Here is a 23,641-nt window from a genome sequence, read left to right as displayed (position 1 = left end):
GAGAAAAACAAATACCTTATGATTTTATTTATATGTAGAATCTAAAAAATGAAAAAGTGACTCATAGATATAAACAGCAAATGAATGGTTGCCAAGGGGAAGCGTTGGTGCAGATAAAGACAAATATGTGAAAGGGATTAAGAGCACAAACTTTCAGGTATAAAGTAAGTCATAGGAGTGTAATACACACAGAGGGAATACAGTCAAAAACACGTAATAGTTTTATACAGTGACGGATGAACACTGAACTTGTTGTAGTGACTGTTTCATAATGTATACAAAATACTAAACAACTATGCTGTATACCTGAAACTAATGTTATGCTAATTATCACTCAATTTAAAAAACTGTTGAAGCTTGTTTTATAGCTAGCATATTGCTTCTTCTAATAAATAAGCTATGTATCCTTGAAAGGAATATGTATTTTGCTATTGCCAGGCACACTATTGAAACAAGAGGGAAGTGGGCAGGGCACAACCTTTAAAAGAATGACACAGCCACAGGACATGACACAAACTGGTTAGAACCAACTAGATCCTAGATGGTGGAAGATCTGATTTCCAGTGGATCTTGAGCCTCATTATTTGCTTACTGTAATGCATTAGCTACATGACACACCTGAGCTTCCCACTGAACCTGACATTCAGTGCTAAAGAAACCACATGCAATGTAGGAGACATGGGTTTGGTCCCTGGGTCAGGAAGTTCCCTGGAAAAGGAAATGGCAACACATTCCAGTATTCTTGTCTGGAAAATCCCATCTTCCCAGCTTATTATTATTTGGCAGTTTACTTGCATGAACTCTGCACCCCAATCTTCAGTTTATGTTTCTGCTATTGCTCTTCAGGAAGGCACAGCCCTGGGTGTGTCCAAAGTAATACTGAAATGACAGTAGTATCAGTCACCCCATCCTTTCAAAAACCACACCCAGCTGTGAACTTCTCTAACTGCCAATACATTGCTCTATTATTTTCAACAGTGCCCTATGTCATGAACTCCTTTAGAAACTAATTCAATTCAAATGGTGGCTATTCTGAAGGAACAGTTTCTGTGGTAAGCATTTGAGGCTTTCTCTTCTACTGTCCTTGATTTTCTCTCCCCTTTTACCTTTGGGTTTCCCAAGACAGTCCTTCTTAATTGGTCTGAGCTTTATAGTTAAATTTTGAACCTTTGTTATTATACAAGAGCCCTGGTGATGTGGCAGTTAAGTCTGGGGTTGGGCAGATGCCAGTCTCTACTCCTGTGATATGGTCTCAGTGGGTTAGCGGGCTGGGCCTCCTGGCTGCACCCTTCAGTGCTCTGCAACTCATCCCTCCCGAGCTGAAACAAAAAGTAGAGAGGGCTTCCCTTCCTCCACCTCGGTTAGGCCCTGGTAACATCCATTTTGATTAAGTATAAATAAACTTCCTTAAGGACAGATCTTTGCTAATAAGAAAAGAAGGCTCTGAGCATATTTCAAGCTACTTTCCTGCTCAACCCCTATACCCTGCCCTTCGATCACAAGCGGATTTTCTGTCAATCTTGGCCCTGAGATCACTGGTAGCAAAGGGCCCTTCCTAAGTAAGCAGGGCCTGAGGGAGTGTTTATCTGACAAGCTAGTCTCTGCTCTGTCTCCAGCAATTTGTCAACCACCCTTTATGTACTCCTGCCAGGTACTGCTGTAGCGGTGGTTTCTAGACCTGGTAAGCTGTCCTTTCTTGTATTCATCTGTTTCTCCAGTTTTCAGAAATGCAGTATGCCCTGTGTTTTCAATTCTCTGACAGATCTAAAAAGAGCTGTTGATTCTAAGTTTTTTCAGTGTTTTTTTTTTTCTTCTGAGAATACGAGTAACAAGTTGCAAAATCTTTACCTGCTAGACTGGGAACCACAACTGTCCCCTTCCCTTTTTGTTTTACTAATGATGTTTTTTTGATGAGCAATAATTTTAATGAAGTTTAATTTACAGAATCCAAGTAATTCCCAATCCAATACTCAACATTTTAAAAGCATGAACTTGAACTGGATAATTTAGGGCTAACCATATATAGAAAGAAATGAGGAAGTATATTTATCACATGGAATGTAACTTTTCTACACATAACTCTACTTTTGAAAGAAGAGGTTAAGTGAGAAGCTTGTGTTTCAGAATCTGAAAGATCCAAGTTTAAGGTTCCACTTCATATTTATCAAACTTATTAACCTTGGCCCAGTTAGCTTCTCTGGCATTTCTTATTCCTTATCCACAAAACAATGCTAAGGATATCCAAGTTGCAGGGTTATCAGGTACAGATAAAATGCATTAAAATCCATGAGTGATTTTCTTCCTTGCTTTAATCTCCTTCGAAAGGACTTAGGCCAGCCCACTGTGGCTCCCAGGACTGTTGTGGTCAGTGACCCTGACCCTGTTGACCCTGATGCTGGGAAAGATTAAGGGCAGAAGGAGAAGGGGGCATCAGAGGATGAGATAGCTGGATAGCATCACTGATGCAACGGACATGAACTTGAGCAAATTCCAGGAGATGGTGAAGGACAGGGAGACCTGGTGTGCCGAGGTCCATGGAGTCACAGAGTCGGACATGACTGAGCAACTGCACAACAGCAGATGGAACGTACAAGATCCTTTCAAACTCTGAATCCAACTTCTCTTCTAAGCAATATCATCTTAAAATCTTACTCCCTTGCTTTGTCCTCAGTGAAGATAACTAAAAATAAAAAAAATCAGGGGCTTCCTTGGTGGCTCAGTGGTAAAGAATCCACTTGCCAATGCAGGAGATGTGGGTTTGATCCCTGATCCAGGAAGACCCCACAAGCCACAGAGCAACTGGGCCCAAGCACCAAAACTATTGAGCCTGTGCTCTAAAGCCTGTGAGCTGCAACTACTGAGCCCACATGTCACAACTACTGAAGCCAATGTGCCTTAGAGCCTGGGCTCCTCAGCAAGAGAAGCCACTACAATGAGAAGCCACTGAAACTAAAGAGTAGCCCCAGCTCTCTGCAACTAGAGAAAAGTCCGCACAGCAACCAAGACCCAGCACAGCCAAATATAAATGAATAAAAATCAAACCATGTATCTCATCATTTGAACTTGCCACATCCTTTCTTACTATGAAAGAAAGAAAGAAAGTGAAGTCGCTCAGTTGTGTCCGACTCTTTGCGACCCCATGGACTGTAGCCCACCAGGCTCTTCCCTCCACGGGATTCTCCAAGCAAGAGTACTGGAGGGGGCTGCCATTTCCTTCTCCAGGTTCTTACTACGAGGCCTCTGCAAATGTTGGGTACCTTTACCCCAAATTCTGACTGAACCTTCCACACACACATTCCTCTTCCATACTCCCTCTTCATTGAGGAAATTTCTATTCACCCTTTAAAAACCACCTCAAACATGGCAAAGGCCAACACAATATTGTAAAGCAATTATCCTCCAATTAAAACAAAACAAAACAAAAAAATCACCTTAAATATCATGAAGACATTAAAATTTTCCCTGGTAAAATGATATCATTGGTACTTCCAAAGTAATTTGTCAAAAACTCTTCCAGAATCTTTATTTTATAATAATAAATATATATATATATGCACACATTAAAGAATTTTGAAAATACAGAAAAATTTAGATTATCATTTTAACCCATATCATCTGAAAAGAATTTCTGATTTTGACATTTATATAATATGTAAAGTTTATAAAAAATGTTTAATTCTCTTCAGTAAATCAGAAAAACATTAAAATTGAAGATACACATTTACCATTATGAAAATAAACAATCATAACTGTTTTTTCTGGAACACTTAATTCACCAATCTTATGTTTTGTAATTAATTTTATGTGCTCACTTTTAGGTAAGTACCATGTCTCAAGCTGTTTTGTACTTTCCTCTAACCATAACACAAGTTGAATTACACAGAAGAATTTAAAGATATGACATGAAATATTAAATGACCTTTGGCTTTCTTTTATGAACTTTAGAGAGGTATAATTTATATATAAAATGAAATATCCCAATTTTAAATGAACAATTCAATGAGTTTTGACAAATGTATTGAGTCGTATAACATCCATCCACCAAAATCACCATATAGCAATTTGCATCACCTGAAGATGTCCCCTTAGCATCCCTTTGCAGTCAATTTCCTCCCATTTTTAATCCCTGGCAACCAAGTGGTCTGTTGTTTCTATAATACGTGTTTTCTAGAATTTCATATAAATAGAAACAGAGCACGTCATCTTTTGTGTCAGGCTTCTTACACTTGACATGTTTTGAAGGTAGGGTCACCCATATTGTTTAGTGTGTCAAATAGTTCACTTCTTTCACTGCTAAACAGTATTCCACTGCATAGATGTAATTTGCTTGTGCAGTCACCAACTGCTGGACATTTAAATTCTGTTTTGTGCTATTATGAATAATATAGCTATAAACACAGTGTGCACATCTTTATATAAACTTACATTTTCATTTCTCTTGGGCAAATATCTAGGAACAGAATTGCCAGATTAGACAGTTAATCTAAATTTAATCTTTAAGAAATGCCAATTTTCCCAAGTTGGTCTATTACTCTGCATTCCCACCAGCAATATATGAGATTTCTAGGTGCTCTGCTTCCTTGCCATCACTTGGTGCTATCACTTTTTAAAATTTTTAAATATTTATTTGGCTGCACCAGGTCTCAGCTGCAGCATGTGAACTCTTATTTGGGCATGTGGGATCTAGTCTGCTGAGCAGGTATCAAACTCAAGTCCACTGCACTGGGAACATGGAGTTCTAGCCACTGGACCACCAGGGAAGTCCCACTGTTCTTTTTAATTGGAGCTATTCCAGTGGGTACATGGAAATAGTTCACTGTGGTTTTAATTTGCATTTCACTGATGACTGAGCATTTTTTTGTATTTATCTGCCATTTGTATAACTCCCTTGGTGGAAGTATCTATTCACAAATTTTGCCTATTCTTTTAAATTAAGTTAAAAAGTTAAGGACCTAACAGTCTTTTACATTTTTTGGATAAGTCCTTTATCAAATATATACTTTACAAAAGACTGAGTTTTACCTTTTCATTTTGTTTTGAGTGTCCTCTGGAGAACAAAAATATTTAATTTTGAAGAGGTTCACTGCATCAACTTTTTATTTTATATTTAATTTTTTCCTAGATAGTGACCTGCCAGGGAAATTTATGTTTCTTTTCTCAACATAATTGTGGTGATTTTCTAAAATAAAAGCTTCTGTCAGTTATCATATTTCTATTAAATGTTATATAAGTGACTAATTACAAAAATCTATCAATAATAATCACAGATATTGAAAAGCCTGGCCATCTCATTTCAGAGATATATAAATAAACAGATTGATCCAATATAATTGTTTTATACTTTTTTCTTCCTTAGAAAGGGCCTTGGCTTGGCCTTAGGGCTTCCCTGGTGGCACAGACAGTAAAAACTCTGCCTGAAATGTAGGAGACCCAGGCTGGATCCCTGGGTGGAGAAGATCCGCTGGAGAAGGAAATGGCAACCCACTCCAATATCCTTGCCCAGAGAATCCATGGACAGAAGAGCCTGGTGGGCTACAGTCCACTGGCTTGCAAACAGCTGGACATAACTAAGCGACTAACTTTCCTCCTTTCTTCCCTTAGTGAAAAATCACTGCGTTTAGTTTTTTAAAAACCTAAGGTATTTATATGATATATGCTCAAAAATCAACGTGGTTTTAACAATTTTCAGGCTATCCCTTAAAGGGTAGTGGTAGATGCTGCTTCTCTTTCTACCTCACTCTGGGATACTAAAGTGATGGTTGGTGAGTCAATGGACAGTAAGGACAAGGACAACATGCTAAGGGCAGTAGAGCAACGAGACAAAAGAAACATGAGCTTCAAACCACATGGAGTCACCATACTTTCCCAGCACCAATCTAAACCATGCCAGTGTTCCAACTAATAAACTAGCACCCATCAAATTCATTTAAATGAGGTACTGTATTCAATACTTTGTACAATGCTCCAATACTTTCGCCACCTGATGTGAAGAGCCAACTCACTGGAAAAGACCCTGACGCTGCAAAAGACTGAAGGCAAAAGGAGAAGGGGGTGGCAGAGGATGAGATGGTTGGACAGCATCACCAACTCAATGGACATGAGTTTGAGCAAACTGGGGGAGATAGTGAAGGACAGGGAAGCCTAGCACGATGCAGTTCATGGGATTACAAAGAGTCAGACACGACTTAGCAACTAAACAACAACAACTGTATCCAAAGCAACTGGCAAGGTGCAAGAAACAGAGTATACATGATGATATTAGCTATTATACTACAGTACAAATTTAGAGATTGTCTCAATAACATCAGATATGCAGATGACACCACCCTTATGGCAGACAGTGAAAAGAGGAGAGTGAAAAAGTTGGCTTAAAGCTCAACATTCAGAAAACGAAGATCATGGCATCCGGTCCCATCACTTCATGGGAAATAGATGAGGAAACAGTGGAAACAATGTCAGACTTTATTTTGGGGGGCTCCAAAATCACTGCAGATGGTGACTGCAGCCATGAAATTAAAAGACGCTTACTCCTTGGAAGAAAAGTTATGACCAACCTAGAGGGCATATTCAAAAGCAGAGACATTACTTTGCCGACTAAGGTCCGTCTAGTCAAGGCTATGGTTTTTCCTGTGGTCATGTATGGATGTGAGAGTTGGACTGTGAAGAAAGCTGAGTGCCGAAGAATTGATGCTTTTGAACTGTGGTGTTGGAGAAGACTCTTGAGAGTCCCTTGGACTCCAAGGAGATCCAACCAGTCCATTCTGAAGGAGATCAGCCCTGGGATTTCTTTGGAAGGAATGATGCTAAAGCTGAAGCTCCAGTACTTTGGCCACCTCATGAGAAGAGTTGACTCATTGGAAAAGACTCTGATGCTGGGAGGGACTGGGGGCAGGAGGAGAAGGGGTCGACAGAGGATGAGATGGCTGGATGGCATCATGGACTCGATGGACGTGAGTCTGAGTGAACTCCGGGAGCTGGTGATGGACAAGGAGGCCTGGCGTGCTGTGATTCATGAGGTCGTGAAGAGTTGGACATGACTGAGCGACTGAACTGAACCGAACTGAAGAGGAAAAACTTGCAAAGTAGTATTTTCTTTAAGCTAAGAAATTTTTGAAAAAAATTATTCAACTATTTTTGTAGTAGATTCCAAATAAGTGGGATAAAGTTGTATGATAACATTAAATAGTTCAACAAAAATATGAACTACATTTGGTAATACAATAGTAAAAGTGAAAAGTACTGACAGAAGTTCTTACCATGGAAAGGTATTCATTCGTACTCTGTTCTTATAAATCAGAATTCCTCCTGACATCACTCCAATCATAATTTCATTGTTACTTTGATCCTTCAAAAAACAAACAAAAAAAAATGGGAAATCTAAGATAATGAGTTTTAACTGATAAAGATAAAATTTTTAAATATGATTAGTTCTTTTACATAATGTGACATTATATAAAAGGCAGCAGTTAACTGCACAATATATATAAACCCATATGGTAACTATTACATCATAAAAATAAGACATGCTTCAAATCAAATTTAAATGTTGCATTATTAAAATTCATTAATATAAAGCAAAAATAAACTTTTCCATAGTTTATAACTGGAACTGACTCTCTGGGATAGAAAATCCAAGACTACATCTCGTGGAACGTTAAGTTAGTATCCATCTTTCCATTTCTAAAACTATTACAATCCAATCACTGTGTAAATATGGTGTTAGGATTGCAAAAGTGAATAAAACCTGGAGTTCAGAGCATGGAGAAAGGCAATTGATAATAAAACAGTATTTCCAATATTAGGAGAAATTCTTTAACTAACATAATACAATAAAAACATCACAGGAAAACAGAGTGGGGAACACTGCTGGAGAGAGTGGAAGAAAATTTGAATTGTGTTTTGATGAGTGAGTTTTCATGCTGTTTCAACTTGAACAACTGACTTGCAACTATTAACAAAGTAAGTAGAATTAAAAGTTTCCTCACTTGCTAGAAAGTCTTGAAATAGTTTTGCTTAACTTGAGACCCACTCTAGTATTCTTGCCTGGGAAATTCCATGGACAGAGCAAACTGGCAGGCTACAGTCTATGGGGTCACAAAGATTCACACAACTGAGCACGCATGCAAGAGTGCTTAATCTGAGACATACTATAGGCAAACTAATATGGCAATAATGCTTTTATCCCTAGCATTCATGTGATCAGAAGATAGAACTGACTGATGAAAATATAACCAAGAGTTTGTAACTGTCTCCCTAGGAAAAAATCTCTAAAACATAGTTTCAATAATTTCTAATTACTACAGTAAAAACTTGTTTCCCATCAGGTCACTTCCATCTGTTTTGTATATCCCTAATTATATGTTCTATTAATACTGTTCTCATCTCTTTTTAATGTTTCTCTGATGGATCATATCAAACCTAACCGAAGTCTACATCAAGTCCAACTTCTCTGTGAAAATTTCATTAGACCTATAGAATGTACTGAATTATACCATGAATATATGATCTGCAAAGTCCAGACTGTGGGAAACTAAAGGTGAAATGGCCCAGTTCTTTAACAAAAAAATTCTATACAGTAAAGGAAGAAGGCATTAAAAGACATTTAAAGTTATTCAGTTAAAAACATAAAGCAAAATAAATTATAGTATCTAGAAAGGCACACTGGGTGATAAAACCACAAAAAAATGCATAAGGTAGGCAGGAGCTGGGACAGGGTGTAAAGAAGGTTTCTGGAATGGCTGGCAGAAGTCTAAGGATGGCCTGGGTAGTATTTACAAAACTGTCACGAAATCAGATTGATTATATTGTTTGCAGCCAAAGATGGAGATGCTCTATACAGTCAGCAAAAACAAGACCAGGAGCTGATTGTGGCTCAGATCATGAACTCCTTATTGCCAAATTCAGACTTAAATTGAAGAAAGTAGGGAAAACCACTAAACCACTGAAGTGAAGTGAAGTGAAGTCGCTCAGTCATGTCCAATTCTTTGCAACCCCATGGGCTGTAGCCTACCAGGCTCCTCTGTCCATGGGATTTTCCAGGCAATAGTCCTGGAGTGGATTGCCATTTCCTTCTCCAGGAGATCTTCCCAACCCAGGGATTGAACCCGGGTCTCCCACATTGTAGACAGATGCTTTACCGTCTGAGCCACCAGGGAAGTCCCTAAACCACTGAGGTACAATCCCTTATGATTATAGCTCCTGCACTGCTTTCCTGGTGGCTCAGACAGTAAAGCGTCTGCCTGCAATGCAGGAGACCTGGTTCGATCCCTGGGTTGGGATGATCCTCAGGAGAGAGAAATGGCAACTCAGTCCAGTACTCTTGCCTGGAAAATTCCATGGACTGAGGAGTCTGGCAGGCTACAGTCCATGGGGTCGCAAAGAGTCGGACACAACTGAGCGACTTGACCTTCACTTTCACTTATGATTACACAGCAGAAGTGACAATAAATTTAAGGGACTAGATCTCATAGACAGAGCACCTGAGGAACTATGGACGGAGGTTAATGACACTTAAGGAGACAGGGATCAAAACCATCCCTAAGAAAAAGAAACACAAAAAAGCAAAATGGCTATCTGAGGAGGCCTTACAAATAGCTGTGAAAAGAAAAGAAGCGAAAAGCAAAGGAGAAAAGGAAAGATATGCCCATATGAATGCAGAGATCCAAAGAAGAACAAGGAGAGATAAGAAAACCTTCCTCAATGATAAATGCAAAGAAACAGATGAAAACAATAGAATGGGAAAGATTAGAGCTCTCTTCAAGAAAATTATACATACCAAGGGACCATTTCATGCAAAGATGGGCAAGAATAAGGACAGAAATGGTAGAGACCTGACAGAAACAGATATTAAGAGGAGGTGGCAACAATATACAGAACTATACAAAAAAGATCTTCATGACCCAGATGATCACAATGGTGTGATCTCTCACCTAGAGCCAGACATCCTGGAATGTGAAGTCAAGTGGGCCTTAGGAAGCATCACTACAAACAAAGCTAGTGGAGGTGATGGAATTCCAGTTGAGCTATTTCAAATCCTAAAAGATGATGCTGTGAAAGTGCTGCACTCAATATGCCAGCAAATTTGGAAAACTCAGCAGTGGCCACAGGACTGGAAAAGGTCAGTTTTCATTCCAATCCCAAAGAAAGGCAATGCCAAAGAATGCTCAAACTATTGTACAACTGCACTCATCTCACACGCTAGGCAAACTAATGCTCAAAATTCTCCAAGCCAGGCATCAACAGTATGTGATATTCAAGCTAGATTTAGAAAAGGCAGAGGAACCAGAGATCAAATTGCCAACATCTATTGGATCACTGAAAAAGCAAGAGAGTTCCAGAAAAACATCTATTTCTGCTTTATTGACTACAATAAAGCCTTTACTGTGTCGATCACAACAAACTTTGGAAAATTCTTCAAGAGATGAGAATACCAGACCACCTGACCTGCCTCCTGAGAAATCTGTATGCAGATCAAGAAGCAACAGTTAGAATTGGACATGGGACAACAGACTGGTTCCAAATAGGAAAGGGAATATGTCAAGGCTGTATGTTGTCACTCTGCTTATTTAACTTATATGCAGAGTACATCAAGAGAAATGCTGGGCTGGAAGAAGCACAAGCTGGAATCAAGTCTGCCAGGAGAAATATCAGTAACCTCAGATATGCAGATGACACCACCCTTGTTGACAGAGAGCAAAGAACTAAGAGCCTCTAGATGAAAGTGAGAGAGAAGAGCAATAAAGTTGGCTTAAAGCTCAACATTCAGAAAACTAAGATCATGGCATCCAGTCCCATCACTTCATGGCAAATAAATGGGGATAGAGTGTAAACAGTGACTGATTTTATATTCTTGGGCTCCAAAATCACTGCAGATGGTGACTGTAGCCATGAAAATTAAAAGAAGCTTGTTCCTCGGAAAAAAAGTTAAGACCAACCTAGACAAAGGTCCGTCTAGTCAAAGCTATGGTTTTTCCAGTAGTCATGTATGGATGTGAGAGTTGGACTATAAAGAAAGCTGAGTGCCGAAGAACTGATGCTTTTGAACTGTAGTGTTGGAGAAGCCTCTTGAGAGTCCCTTGGACAGCACAGAGATCCAATCAGTCCATCCTAAAGGAAATCAATCCTGAATATTCATTAGAAGGATTGATGCTGAAGCTGAAACTCCAATCCTTTAGCCACCTGATGCAAAGAACTGATTCATTTAAAAATACCCTGATGCTGGCACAGATTGAAGGCAGGAGAAGAGGATGACAGAGATTGGGATGGCTTGGATGGACTCAATGGACATGAGTCTGAGTACACTCCAGGAGTTGGAAAGACAGGGAGGCATGGCATTCTGCTGTTCATGTGGTCGCAAAGAGTCAGACACAACAGAGCAACTGAACCGAACTGACCTGATAGGTCAACTGGAATTCCATCATCTCCACTAGCTTTGTTCATAGAGATGCTTCCTTAGGCCCACTTGACTTTGCATTACAGGATGTCTGGCTCTAGGTGAGTGATCACATCATAGTGGTTATCTGGATCATGAAGATCTTTTTTGTAAAGTTCTTCTGTGTATTCTTGCTACCTCTTCTTAATATCTTCTGCTTCTGTTAGGTCCATACCATTTCTGTCCTTTATTGTGTCCATCTTCACATGAAATGTTTCCTTGGTATCTCTAGTTTTCTTGAAGAGATCTCTAATCTTTCCCATTCTATTGTTTGCCTCTATTTCTTTGCATTGATCACTGAGGAAGGCTTTCTTATCTCTCCTTGCTATTCTTTGGAACTCTGCGTTCAAATGGGCATATCTTTCCTTTTCTCCTTTGCCTTTCACTTCTCTTCTTTCCTCAGCTATTTATAAGGCCTCCTCAGACAACCATTTGGCCTTTTTGCGTTTCTTTTTCTTGGGGATGGTCTTGACCACTGCCTCCTATACAATGTCATGAACCTCCATCCATAGTTCTTCAGGCACTCTGTCCATCAGATCTAATCCCCTCAATCTGTTTGTCACTTTCACTGTACAATCGTAAGGTATTTGATGTGGGTCATACCTAAATGGTCTAGTGGTTTTCCCTACTGTCTTCAATTTAAGTCTGAAATGTGCAATAAAGAATTTATGATCTGAGCCACAGTCAGCTCCTGGTCTTGTTTTTGCTGACTGTATAGAGCTTCTCCATCTTTGGCTACAAAGAATATAATAATCTGATTTTGGTACTGACCATTTGGTGATGTACAAGCATAGAGTCAGTTCTCCTACATTGCAGGCAGATTTTTAGCAGCTGAACCACGAGGGAAGCCCAAGAATACTGGAGTGAGTAGACTATCTCTTCTCCAGCAGACCTTCACAACCCAGGAATTGAACCTGGGTGTCCTGCATTGCAGGCAGATTCTTTACCAACTGAACTACCAGGAAGCCCGTCAACATTAGTCATTAAGAAAATACAAAGTAAAACCATGATGAGGTAAAACACACTTATCAGAAAAGCTTAAAAAGTAACAAAACAAAACGGGCAGTACCATATGCTAAAAAGGATGTAGAACTATTGGAACTTGTAAATAAGCTGGTGGGGATGCAATGAGGCTCAGGTACCTAGAAAACAATCTGGTAATTTCATATAAAGCTACATATACACTTACTGCATGGTCTAGAAAGACCTTTCTAGGATTTGCATTCTACATAAATGAGAATTTAAACCCACACAGAAATTAGAAATCAATTTTTGCAGTAGGCCTATTTAAAAAAAAGAAAGAAAAATTACTGGAAGCAACCCAGGATGTCCTTCAATGGGTGAATGGAGAAACAAACTATGGTACATCCATACAACAGAATACAATTCAGCAATAAAAGGCATAAACTACTGAAGCACAGTATCTCAGATCAATCCCAAATGCATTACTCTAATTAAAATAAGTGAAGTGCAGTGAAGTGTAAGTCACTTAGTTGTGTCCGACTCTGCAACCCCATGGACCATACATAGTCCATGGAATTCTCCAGGCCAGAATACTGGAGTGGGTAGCCTATCCCTTCTCAGGAGATCTTCCCAACCCAGGGATCAAACCCAAGTCTCCCACATTGCAGGTGGATTCTTTACCAACTGAGCGATCAGGGAAGTCCCTAAGTAAAAGAAACCAGTATCAAAAGGTTACATACTATAGTATGATTCCATTTATAAGACACTCTGGAAAAGACAAACTATGGAGTCAGGGAATAGACCAGTTGTGGCCAGAAACTGCGGGTAAGAATGAGGCTGGACTACACAGGCGGAGCAGGCGCAGCAGTTTTTAGGGGCAAGGCAGGGGTGGTGGTGATAGAATTTTTCTGTATTCTGTTTGTGGCAGTGGTTACACAAATCTACATGTGTTATAATTCACAAAACTGAACACCAAGAAAAAATGTATTTACTGTGTTACTTTAAGAAACAAATATTCCCATGCTCCCTCCCCTCAAATCTTTTTTCCTTCCCTTTAATCATGAAGTTGTCATTCACTCTTTACTTTTCTACAGTTCTCTTATTCATATAATCCTCTAGGCATACCAAATGTCTTCATGTTTTCAACCAAGCCATGTTCTCTCTTGATTTCAGGTCTTCCTTCATTCTGATGGCTCTACGATGGGAACTACTATTTTAGCTAATTAATTCTTACTCATTTTTCTGGCTTCAGTAAATTACTCCTAAGAAGCCTTTTCTACGCACTGCTCCCAAGCTGGATTAGAAGTTCCTGCCATAGGACCCCACAGCATTCTGTACTTTCTCTTTCATGTTCTCAAATGTTCGTTTGTACAGGTCTAGTCTTTTCCCCTCACTGTGTTGTGTGCTTCACAAGGACACGGATGACTGATGTTTTGTCCACTAAGTCATCCTCAGTGCCTACAGTGTATAAGGCGTGTGACAGATGCACCACAAAGAAGGTTCTAAGGTGTTTCGTATCTTGCAGATTGCTATATGTAACTTGGTTCCACTCTGATCTTTCTTCAGCCTATAGTCTAGAGGTAGAGAGAAAAGATCTTACTTTGCTTTTCAAAATAAAGTATTATTGTATCTTCAATTAAATACTGTGATATTCAATTAAAACAAGTATTTTCTTTATGTGTCCTCTTCCCTCTTCCCTTTGTCCCTTTTTGTTTCTGATGCTGCAAATTTCCCTTCATGTTCACTTAAAATCTGCACATTTTCTTAAGTTCTCCATATCCATATACAATAGAAACACCTTTTCCTAGCTCATTTTTTTGGGAGTCTGTACAAAATACTTAAAATTTAAATTCCTTTAATTTGGTACTCCACATTTATGGTTTTCTGAGAAAGAGTTTTACAGTGTAATAATTTAAACAACAAAAAAGCAAATCAATAAAAAATAAAACAGTTAATTATGTATGAGATCCAGCCATGTCACTTAAGTTAAAAAAGGAGTATCTAACATTCTTTGGTGGGCTCAGCGGTAAAGAACCTGCCTGCCAATGCAGGAGATGTAGGTTCAATCCTTGGGTCAGGAAGATCCCCTGGAGAAGAAACTGGCAACCCACTCCTATTCTTGCTTGGGAAATCCCATGGACAGAGGAACCTGGTGGGTTACAGTCCATAGGGGTAGCACAGAGTCAGACACGACTTAGAGACTGAAGAATAACAACAAACATTCTTTGTACTTCACTGACAGTCAAAGAAAGCAGATAGCAGTCTAAACTACCTTTAGAAAACTGTTCAGGACTAAAATGACTGACTTTAGTGGTCTCTTTACTGTTAACCACAGTCTAGTATACATATTTACAATTCCATTTGTTTTAAGCTGTATTATAATAAAAAAACAAAATCTAGTGACAACTTGTTACCTTTGGAGAATCATGTCCAAAAGTAATAGCCACAAAGAGAGAGGAAGGGTGAAGGGCCCATTTTAAAGAATATAAAAAGTTCAAGAGGAACTTACTTAAAACACTTTAAATTGAACCAGACAGGTTTTCAAGTCACAAATGCTCAGAATTACCAAATACAGTCATGTGAGTAAAGCAAGTCATTTGATTATTTAAAGGAATGACTGACACAAGCTTTGCAAAAAGTAAGAACTAATCAATCCTCCTCTCCAAGAGAATGGCGAAAAGAAGCCCTATATAAAACCATTACATGGAGTAGGACTCTGAGTTCTCAAACTGTCTGTGGGTCTGTGTATGTCTGTATACACAAATAAATTCAGAACAATTATCTAAGGAAAACTTTAATCCCTTTCAGGTTGGTATCCTTGTAAGGCTTAGTAGTTGTCCCAGAAAACATAAGCCTATTACCAATTCAACTGATGATTACCTATAATTCCACTTTTCATCAGGTATAGAGAACAGCTGCACCTCAGGTACTTCTAAAGGAATATAGCCTCTTGATAAAACAATCATAAAAAGGAACAGAGGTGAAGAGGCACACAAACAAAGGACAGCCACATACATGTATGCTTCTAGTAGGAGGAGAACAGTCTTCTGGAAGCATCAAATTGACACAGTGAACAAGAAGTTAGGGTGTTATACAGGAAAAGCCAATAATTATAAAATTTTGTGTTAACAAAGGCACGGTGTAGGGGGAAAACTAAAATATGCAAATACAATTGATTTTGTGCTTTATAAGTAAAAAATTATAATGATATCACTAGATAATGAAAAGAATGTAGTAACACAGGCATCGGTGAGGTGAAATCATCTTTTATAATAATGATTTTCATAAAAACAAAACTACAAATAACTGCTCTTCTTATAACATTTATTTTGCAAAATAAAAATTCTAAAGACACTGTCTCTTATGGTCAGCAAAAATTATCCTTGTAACACACTACCATGAAGAAAAATAATATGTAAAATTCATGATTCTTCTTGTCAGGTAATGAATCTTGAGTGACTGGGTTAGTAAAATTACTTATATTCAGAGGAAACTGTCAATGCAATGTTGGTGGCACTCACTATTCCATTTGTTGCCTAATCCTATCAGGGAATCAAAAACTTTTTTTTTTTTTAACTGAATATTTATGCTTTAAGTCAACAACATCAGAATGTTTTCTTCACTTACCCTTGCATAGTGGAATTCAACTCCATAGAGTTCTAAGGTACGTGCTGTGTTCAGGTAACTAAATTCTGCTTCTGCAGGAGATAAGCCTCTGTAAAAACATCACTAGGTTAAAAACTGTAACAATCACAAATATGACCAAGTTACATAAAGGTTATTTATCTAGAAAATTTTCAGCATTCTAATTAAATCTTTTACAAGATACAAAATGTACGAGTATTCCTCTTAGTTACATACAGTAACAGCTACCTTTTCTGGAGGGTACATTTTAAGTAATGCTAACTATTTTGTAGAATATGTTCTTATTTTCCAGAAACACAAGAATGGGTTAAGTTTTTAAAGTTCCAAGCTATACTCATGGATGTTACAAAGTCACTCTCAGACAAAAACAAGTATTCTTCAAAATTTAGTCTACACTCCACATGTGCATTTTAATCACACAAGGTACTTCTGACATGCAGTCTTTGGGGCAAGCTCCAGAGCAGGGTTTCTCAGGGTGTGGTGCCCAGACAGGTGTTGCCTCATAACAAGGACAGAAATTAAGAGGGTCACAGCCTTTTGTACCACTTTGGCAGAGTTATTTTACATCTGTTGCATCTAACGACAACAAAAAGTAACTGTAATCTTTAAAGCCTTTGTTTATTGCTCCATTTTGTTTTTTGAGTAATTCATTTTTATTATATTTTTCAGAAGTATTGTTCCATGAGAGACTGGGGGAAAAACTGGTCTTTCATCACAGATAGTTTCAGAAGTACTGTTCTATACAACCCAGTATTAGAATAAAAGGGGTTCAAGTCGTTTATATTTTAAGACATATTCCAGTGATTCTTATGAACACAAGTGTGAGAACTACTACTGTAAATGCAAAGCCTTTAAAAAGGTTCTATTATACATAGTTCTAACAATCTTGGTTATCTGATATCAGGCTCTATCAGAGTAAAAGCAGCAAATTAAAAATGCAAAGATAACCATTCACTAATGACACCAGAAAAGGGAGTAAGCAGCTTGCCAATGTATGAATATAAAAATAGGATTCCTCAAAAAAAAAAAAAAAATGCAGTATACTTCAGTTTTCTATAAAATTCAATTAAGTTAAATAAATACTCTACTTTTCCCCCAAACCCCACAGTTACACTGGTTGATTCTATTTTTTTTTTCTTTAAAAATTTGCAAAATCATTTCTTACAGGCAAATAGAAATATATAACCAACACTTTGTAAAATGTACAAACATTCTTCTGACAGAAGAGGCTTTCCATTACTGGTAAATTTTTTAAAAATTTGATTTATCTTCAAACCCTTAGTTCAGATATGCTATATGAAGAACTTTTATAACAAATGGCATTTACTTTTAGAACAAAACAGCCCCCACACCTCATGAAGCCAATCTATTAAAATTTTCAGTCATTAGTCTTATTTTAGATTAGGGGTCAGCAAACCGTTGCTGGAAAGAGGTAGATAGCTAACACTTCAGGCTTTCAGGCCATAGAGGTCTCTGTTGCAACAACTCAGCTCTGCTGTTACAATGTGGAACAATGAGGGAATCTGTGTTCCAATGTTCATTTATGGACATGGAAAGTGAAATTTCTCAAGCTTTCATGTGCCATGAAATGTTATTCTTCTTTTGATTTTCTTCAACCATTTCAAATGTACAAACCATTTTTATTAACCTGTAGGCCATACAAAAGGCAACAGGGGGTCATAGTTTGCTAACCTGTTTTGGACACATGGGCCATTACTCAATGAAATTAAGTTTATTACTAAGAGCTAATATTTCTTCAGTGCTTACTATGTGCCAAGCACTATTCTGAGTATTTTGTATGTATAAACTCATTTGATCCTTAAAATAACACCAGAGGTAGATTGCTTTATCATCCCCAATTTACATATAAGGAAACAGAGAAATAGAGTGATTGGGCCAAGGTTTTAAGATAGTAGGCTGCCTCATTAGAATTTCAAACCAGACTGAATGACTCTGATTCAGACTCTTAGAATCTAGTCTTTCAATCAATATGTAACACTGCAAAATACTCCAGGAGTATTTTGAAAAGTGTGGTAAAGCAAAACTGAACTCTAAACCAATAAATAATACAACTTTCTATTCAAAGCAATAAATCTCTTCTTGAAAATTCATGTCATAGAAAATTAGACTCACAAAATATCAATGTTGAATATTGTTATGAATGAAAAAAGTTACTATTTCAAAAGAATGTTTTTTATTCATTTAAAATTCCATGGATAGAGGAGCCTGGTGGGCTACAGTCCATGGGGTCGCAAAAGTTGGACACGACTGACTAACACATACAGAGTCATTACCAAACAGAATGGATTCCTTTCACACAGCTAAAAACTAGAAAAGAATGCTAAGTAGATTGATCTGTATATTATGAGTACATTATTAATATTCTAAAATTCCTTTCTAAAGAACTGGCAACTTTGTAGAATAGCAAATGCTATGTCTATTAACATACAGCTTTATGTTTCTTAACAGACATGAAAATAAGCCTCATATATTCTATGAAATGGGCTTCACTGATGTCTCAGCAGGTAAAGAATCTGCCTGCAATGCAGGAGACACAGGACTGGTAGGTTCAATCCCTGGGTCAGGAAGATTCCCCTGGAGAAGGAAATGGCAACCTACCCTAGTATTCCTGCTGGAATAATCCCACAGACAGAGCAGCCTGGCAGGCTATAGTCCACAGGGTTGCAAAAAGTCAGACATGACTGAGCATGCATGCATTCTATGAAATAAGTGATATTTTTTAGTATAAATTACCTACATTTCTTTATAGTAATCACACTATTTTATATAATAGCAACTGTCCTATATAAAGTAAATAAAACCACCACATTAGAAATAATTTAAAACATTTCTCTAAAAGAGATACCATCAAGAAGTTTACTAAGTAAGCAGAAAAGTAAATAAATTCTTACATATGTTGCTGATGTAATTTTGCAATTTCTTTTTCAAAATCTTGAGGTTGATTAGGAATGAAAGAATAATCTGAGAGGTAGCCTGACAAGTTTTCTGATTGATTGTAGTCTCCAAGTTCAGCTAATAAATGGAAAAAATATTAACACTTTATAAACAAATATTCAAGTTTCATAGCCAAATCAACAATGTCATGAATTCCATTTATTTCTAGAAGTTAAATACCTGTTTCTACTGTTACCATTTAAGCAAGTTATAATGATGCATTTAACATTTTTCTAGGTCTTAAACAACTTCAGAAAAAGTCTTTCCAGGAACCAAAGTAATTGCTAATTGGATGTTTTATTATGTTTTCTATGCAGTCACTTTTTTCTATATGGTGACATATGTCTGAATAACTCATACATTAAAGGTAATGCTCTATCAACAGAAACCATGCAATCATATGCTATTTGGCCAAAAACTGGGCTGATACTTACACTGAACAGCAAATGAAGCCAGAAGAGCAGCAGTATTATAAGGACAGGGCAATCTAATAAAATAAAACAGAAAATAACCCAAGGTTAAACACAATAATCTTAAAACCATTATAATTTAAACTATATTATTCACACTTGAAGTTTCCAGGTGATTTACATGTTCATTAAGTAATGAACTTATCTGATGAAAGGAATTCATGCTACATAGAGCCATCTTTCAGTAGATCATCTTTCAGTAGATCTGTTTGCAATGATCACAAACTACTAAATGCAGAATTTAAAGTATTTTTAAAGCCCATTACTAAAAATTTAAAATAGCCCACCTTCCAGTAAGAATGTCTTGTTTGATTTGCAAAAAATACTGGTACCTTGGGAAAAAAAAAGAAAATTAGTATTTATTGGAATTACAAAATTTAGAGTTTTAAAAACTGTAATTTACATTAACAAATAAAACTGAAATATCTGCTTTTATAATGAACATATTAGCACATGTAAAGATATTTTAAAATAAACTTTCATAAATTCATCAATCCAAATATTTAGATTTGATAAATGAAATTTTATACTCCAAACATTTTGTTTCCCTAGCTTCTATTATAAAACTTTCATGATTTTAAAAATTACATGACTAAAGATGAGGGAGAAATATTCTGAAGATTGGTGTTTGCCAAAACTAGAAATGGGAAGCACAGGAAACGTAAGTCAGAGACAGACAGAACTGACAGTAGCAACACACTAGCGATCAACTGCAGAAAGTCACTCTTTCTGCTGAGCCAGGAGGCCAGCTCAACATGGTGAGCCTATGCTGCTCACTACAGCATCAGGCAACAAGAAGTTGCTAACTGTAAAAAAGCACTTTTCCATCTTCATTTGAGTTAAGAAAGCTCTCTTTGATCAGGGTGGGGGAAGTTCCCTTCCCTACTGTTGCTCTACTATTAATATTGCCAAGTAGCCAATTTCCTTTAAAACCAACAAAAATTTAAGTATCCTATACTAAGAATACCAAAGTTGCTCACAAGATGGCCTTGCCCTTCTGTCCCTGCTGGTGGCTACAGTCATCCCCTGATTGGGTTTATCGGTGCCTGGGTAAAGGCACTGGTGCTGTATCATGTTGGCAGAAGATAAAATTGTGTGATTTTTAATGTTTAAACAGAGAATTAAGACTTTCATTTCACCCCCTAAAAAGAGTACACAAGAGTCAAAATTATTTACAATTTTAGTTGTTTGGCTATTACAGTTATTAAAGAGTTCCATGACAATCAAATTACCAAAGAATGTAATTAAGATTTTCAGAGAATCAGATATAAAACAGCTGATACAAATATCCTGGCTTCATATATTAGTGAAGTACATAAACGCCTTGTGAGGCTTAATACATACTATTACAATATTACCCATGTACTCAACCCAAGACAACATATTTCTATCTGGTTTACTTGATTTCAAATTGAAAGTTAAAAATTTCTAGTGGGATACAGTCTTATAGTTAAGATTGAAATGTGTATATCCTTGATATTAATACTGTAAATCCTATACAAATAACATCTATGCTTCCTGAATTTGATTTACACACTGAGCAGTAAGAACTGATAGAATAAAAACCAGAATTAAAGTCCTAAGCTAAACCAGCCTATGATCTTTGGCAAATTACTTAAAATTTGGTGGAGCCTTAGTTTCTCTATTTGTAAAAAGGAAGTAATATCACTTGCCTAGTATATGTAACCCAGGGGCCCTAAATATGGTGATAAAAGTCCAATTTTTAAAGACAATTAAAGACCTTTAAGATAGATTAATAATGACTGAGCTAAACGTAGAGATGATCTGTTCAAGTTGTAAAAATAATACAGTAACAGATCATGCACTGAACACCTACTATGTACTGAACATACTGAGCGCTAAAAAGGTACGAAAGAAATGTCATTTGTATTGTAATGGTGCTGCTGCTGCTAAGTCGCTTCAGTCGAGTCTGACTCTGCGACCCCATAGACGGCAGCCCAGCAGGCTCCGCCGTCCCTGGGATTCTCCAGGCAAGAGTACTGGAGTGGGTTGCCATTGCCTTCTTCAGTGTATTGTAATGACCCCTAAGAAAATGCCAACTCTAGTTATGCCAGCACCTGTTAATACAAATGACATTTAACCTGATGAAAGGTCTGTAACTCCTTTTTTTTTCTTTTTATAACCACTAATCCAAAAAAGAATCTCAAGGCAAGGAGGTACAGAGGTAGACTTCCTTTTTGTGGGGCTTAAACCAGTCCTTAAAACTGAGCAACTGTGTCTAAAGGTGTCCTACCCCTACTCATGACCATAACAAGAAGGCTACCCAAGCACTAAAGTTTAAAGGAGTCTTTTTTTTAAACCCTGGCTGCATATTATTAATAGAATCACCTGGAAGCCAGGTCTCATCTGATACCTATTAAATCAAAATATCTAGGGGTCTGGCCATGCTATCAGTATGTTTTAAAGCTCCCTTATGGTGATTCTAACTTGTAATTAGGGTAGAAAATCCTTCATGTATAAATGGTAATAAAATTAAAATTTGCCATTTACTCATTTTACCAAAAAGCACCAGTTACAAGATTCCAGGACACTACACTATAAAGGATTTTTAAAATAATGCATTATTTCTAGGGAAAACATATTTTAGACTGATAAGACTTTAACACAATTCCACTACTACTACCAAATGTGATTTTACTTTATTCTACTTCATGAAGATAGTTTGACTTTAATTATCAGTGAAACATTTATTCCCTGGTTATGTTTTCAACACGGGCTATAAAAGAACCAACACATCAAGCTTATTAAGAAATTTAAAGACAGTGTTTTGAGTGGAGTAAATTATGACTATAGCTACAATTGACAACATTTAAATTGCTATGCTAACAAAGTTTTCATAAACATTAAACACATTATAAATACAATAAAAAATTACTGGTCTTTTATTTTTCATATACATTTAAAAACTAATTACATAAATATGTGTTATGGAATACTTGGTTACTTGATTTCAAGTTACATGTACCAGTAAAAAGTGCATTTTAAAATGCTTTATAATTCCCAGTTTTCAGTAATTCAGAGCAGTTTCCTTGCAGTTCATCCAAAATTTGGGAAAGTTTTATTATACTGAGAACTATTTGTTAAGACAAAAGATTCTATTACTTTAACTATTTAACAACAACAAAATCTGACTGATTAAGAGTTACAATATTAAACTAAGGTTTTCATATGACACAACTTTGCCTTTCAAGATAAATTATATTGGACATTATTAGTGTCAAAAATTAGGACTACCTAATCCTGGATCTATATTCCTGAGTTGTTACAAAAATGGTAACACCCTGCCCCACAACAAACACATAGCAAAGGACTCTCAACAGTACTTTGCTTCTCCACTTTACTGAAGTATTCTAAAGGATAATGAAGACGTTAGCATCTAACAGCCTACCTACAGATAGCTTTAGGTGTGTGCGCGCGTGCTAAATCGTTTCAGTGTTTTCAGACTAATTGCAGCATCAGGGACTGTAGCCCAGCAGACTCCTCTGTCCATGGTATTCAGATATTTAATTTGTCACTTATCTTTTAGAGTAATTCTGAATACAGCCAATGACCTATATTCTTATATTGTGTGGAAGGTATAATATACTAATTTTTCATTCTGTCTTTAGAAACAAAAACCACTAATTCTGTCTTTCAAGCAATACGTAAGGTTATCATTCAAGTTATTTTAATAATGACAGTTACCACACTGCAATTATTCCCCATGGTTTCTACCTTAAACAGTTAAGCTAACATTTATGTGATATCAAAATGCTCATCTGGGTCATTCTTGTGTACATTATGTCAAGTAGAAGGGACAACAGGATTAACTGTAAATGAAGATCAAACTTAAAATGGCCAGTGATGTGGGGATTTTCAGCCTGAATGTGCTAGTGCACTCTCTACCAGCATGCTCTACAAAGATACCTGCTGACCATCACTTCTACACACAGTGGTTATACATTTAATAAATTCTATGCTCTCTTCAATGGAAGTAAAATACAGAATATGCTTTCACAAGGGGGAAAAAAAAAACTAGATAACTGTCACTATGCAGAATACCTGGAATACAATTGTAGCATCATCTAATTACTACAATTAGTGACAGCAGTGCTTCTGAACCTTTTTTCATAAAGTTAGTATCTCTATGGCTCAGGAAACTGCTTACAGCTGGATG

The 23,641-nt window shown here is 37.1% G+C and overlaps 1 protein-coding gene across 1 annotated transcript in view; it reads right to left on the bottom strand.

Annotated features, from left to right (window-relative positions):
• Nucleotides 1–23,641, bottom strand: part of PTPN4 (protein tyrosine phosphatase non-receptor type 4) — a 158,816-nt gene that overhangs the window by 77,567 nt on the left and 57,608 nt on the right. The window contains exons 5-9 of the mRNA XM_068967919.1: nucleotides 19,752–19,796; nucleotides 19,429–19,481; nucleotides 18,952–19,072; nucleotides 16,022–16,109; nucleotides 7,257–7,345 (exon numbers count right to left, since the gene is read on the bottom strand). Coding sequence (XP_068824020.1) covers nucleotides 7,257–7,345; nucleotides 16,022–16,109; nucleotides 18,952–19,072; nucleotides 19,429–19,481; nucleotides 19,752–19,796 — 396 coding nt within the window. The remainder of the gene's footprint in view (nucleotides 1–7,256; nucleotides 7,346–16,021; nucleotides 16,110–18,951; nucleotides 19,073–19,428; nucleotides 19,482–19,751; nucleotides 19,797–23,641) is intronic.

Source organism: Capricornis sumatraensis, chromosome 3 (genome assembly GCF_032405125.1).
Source record: "Capricornis sumatraensis isolate serow.1 chromosome 3, serow.2, whole genome shotgun sequence".
Taxonomy (NCBI): Eukaryota; Metazoa; Chordata; class Mammalia; order Artiodactyla; family Bovidae; genus Capricornis; species Capricornis sumatraensis.
Note: the sequence above shows the minus strand (reverse complement) of the source record. Positions and strands in the feature narration are given on the sequence as shown.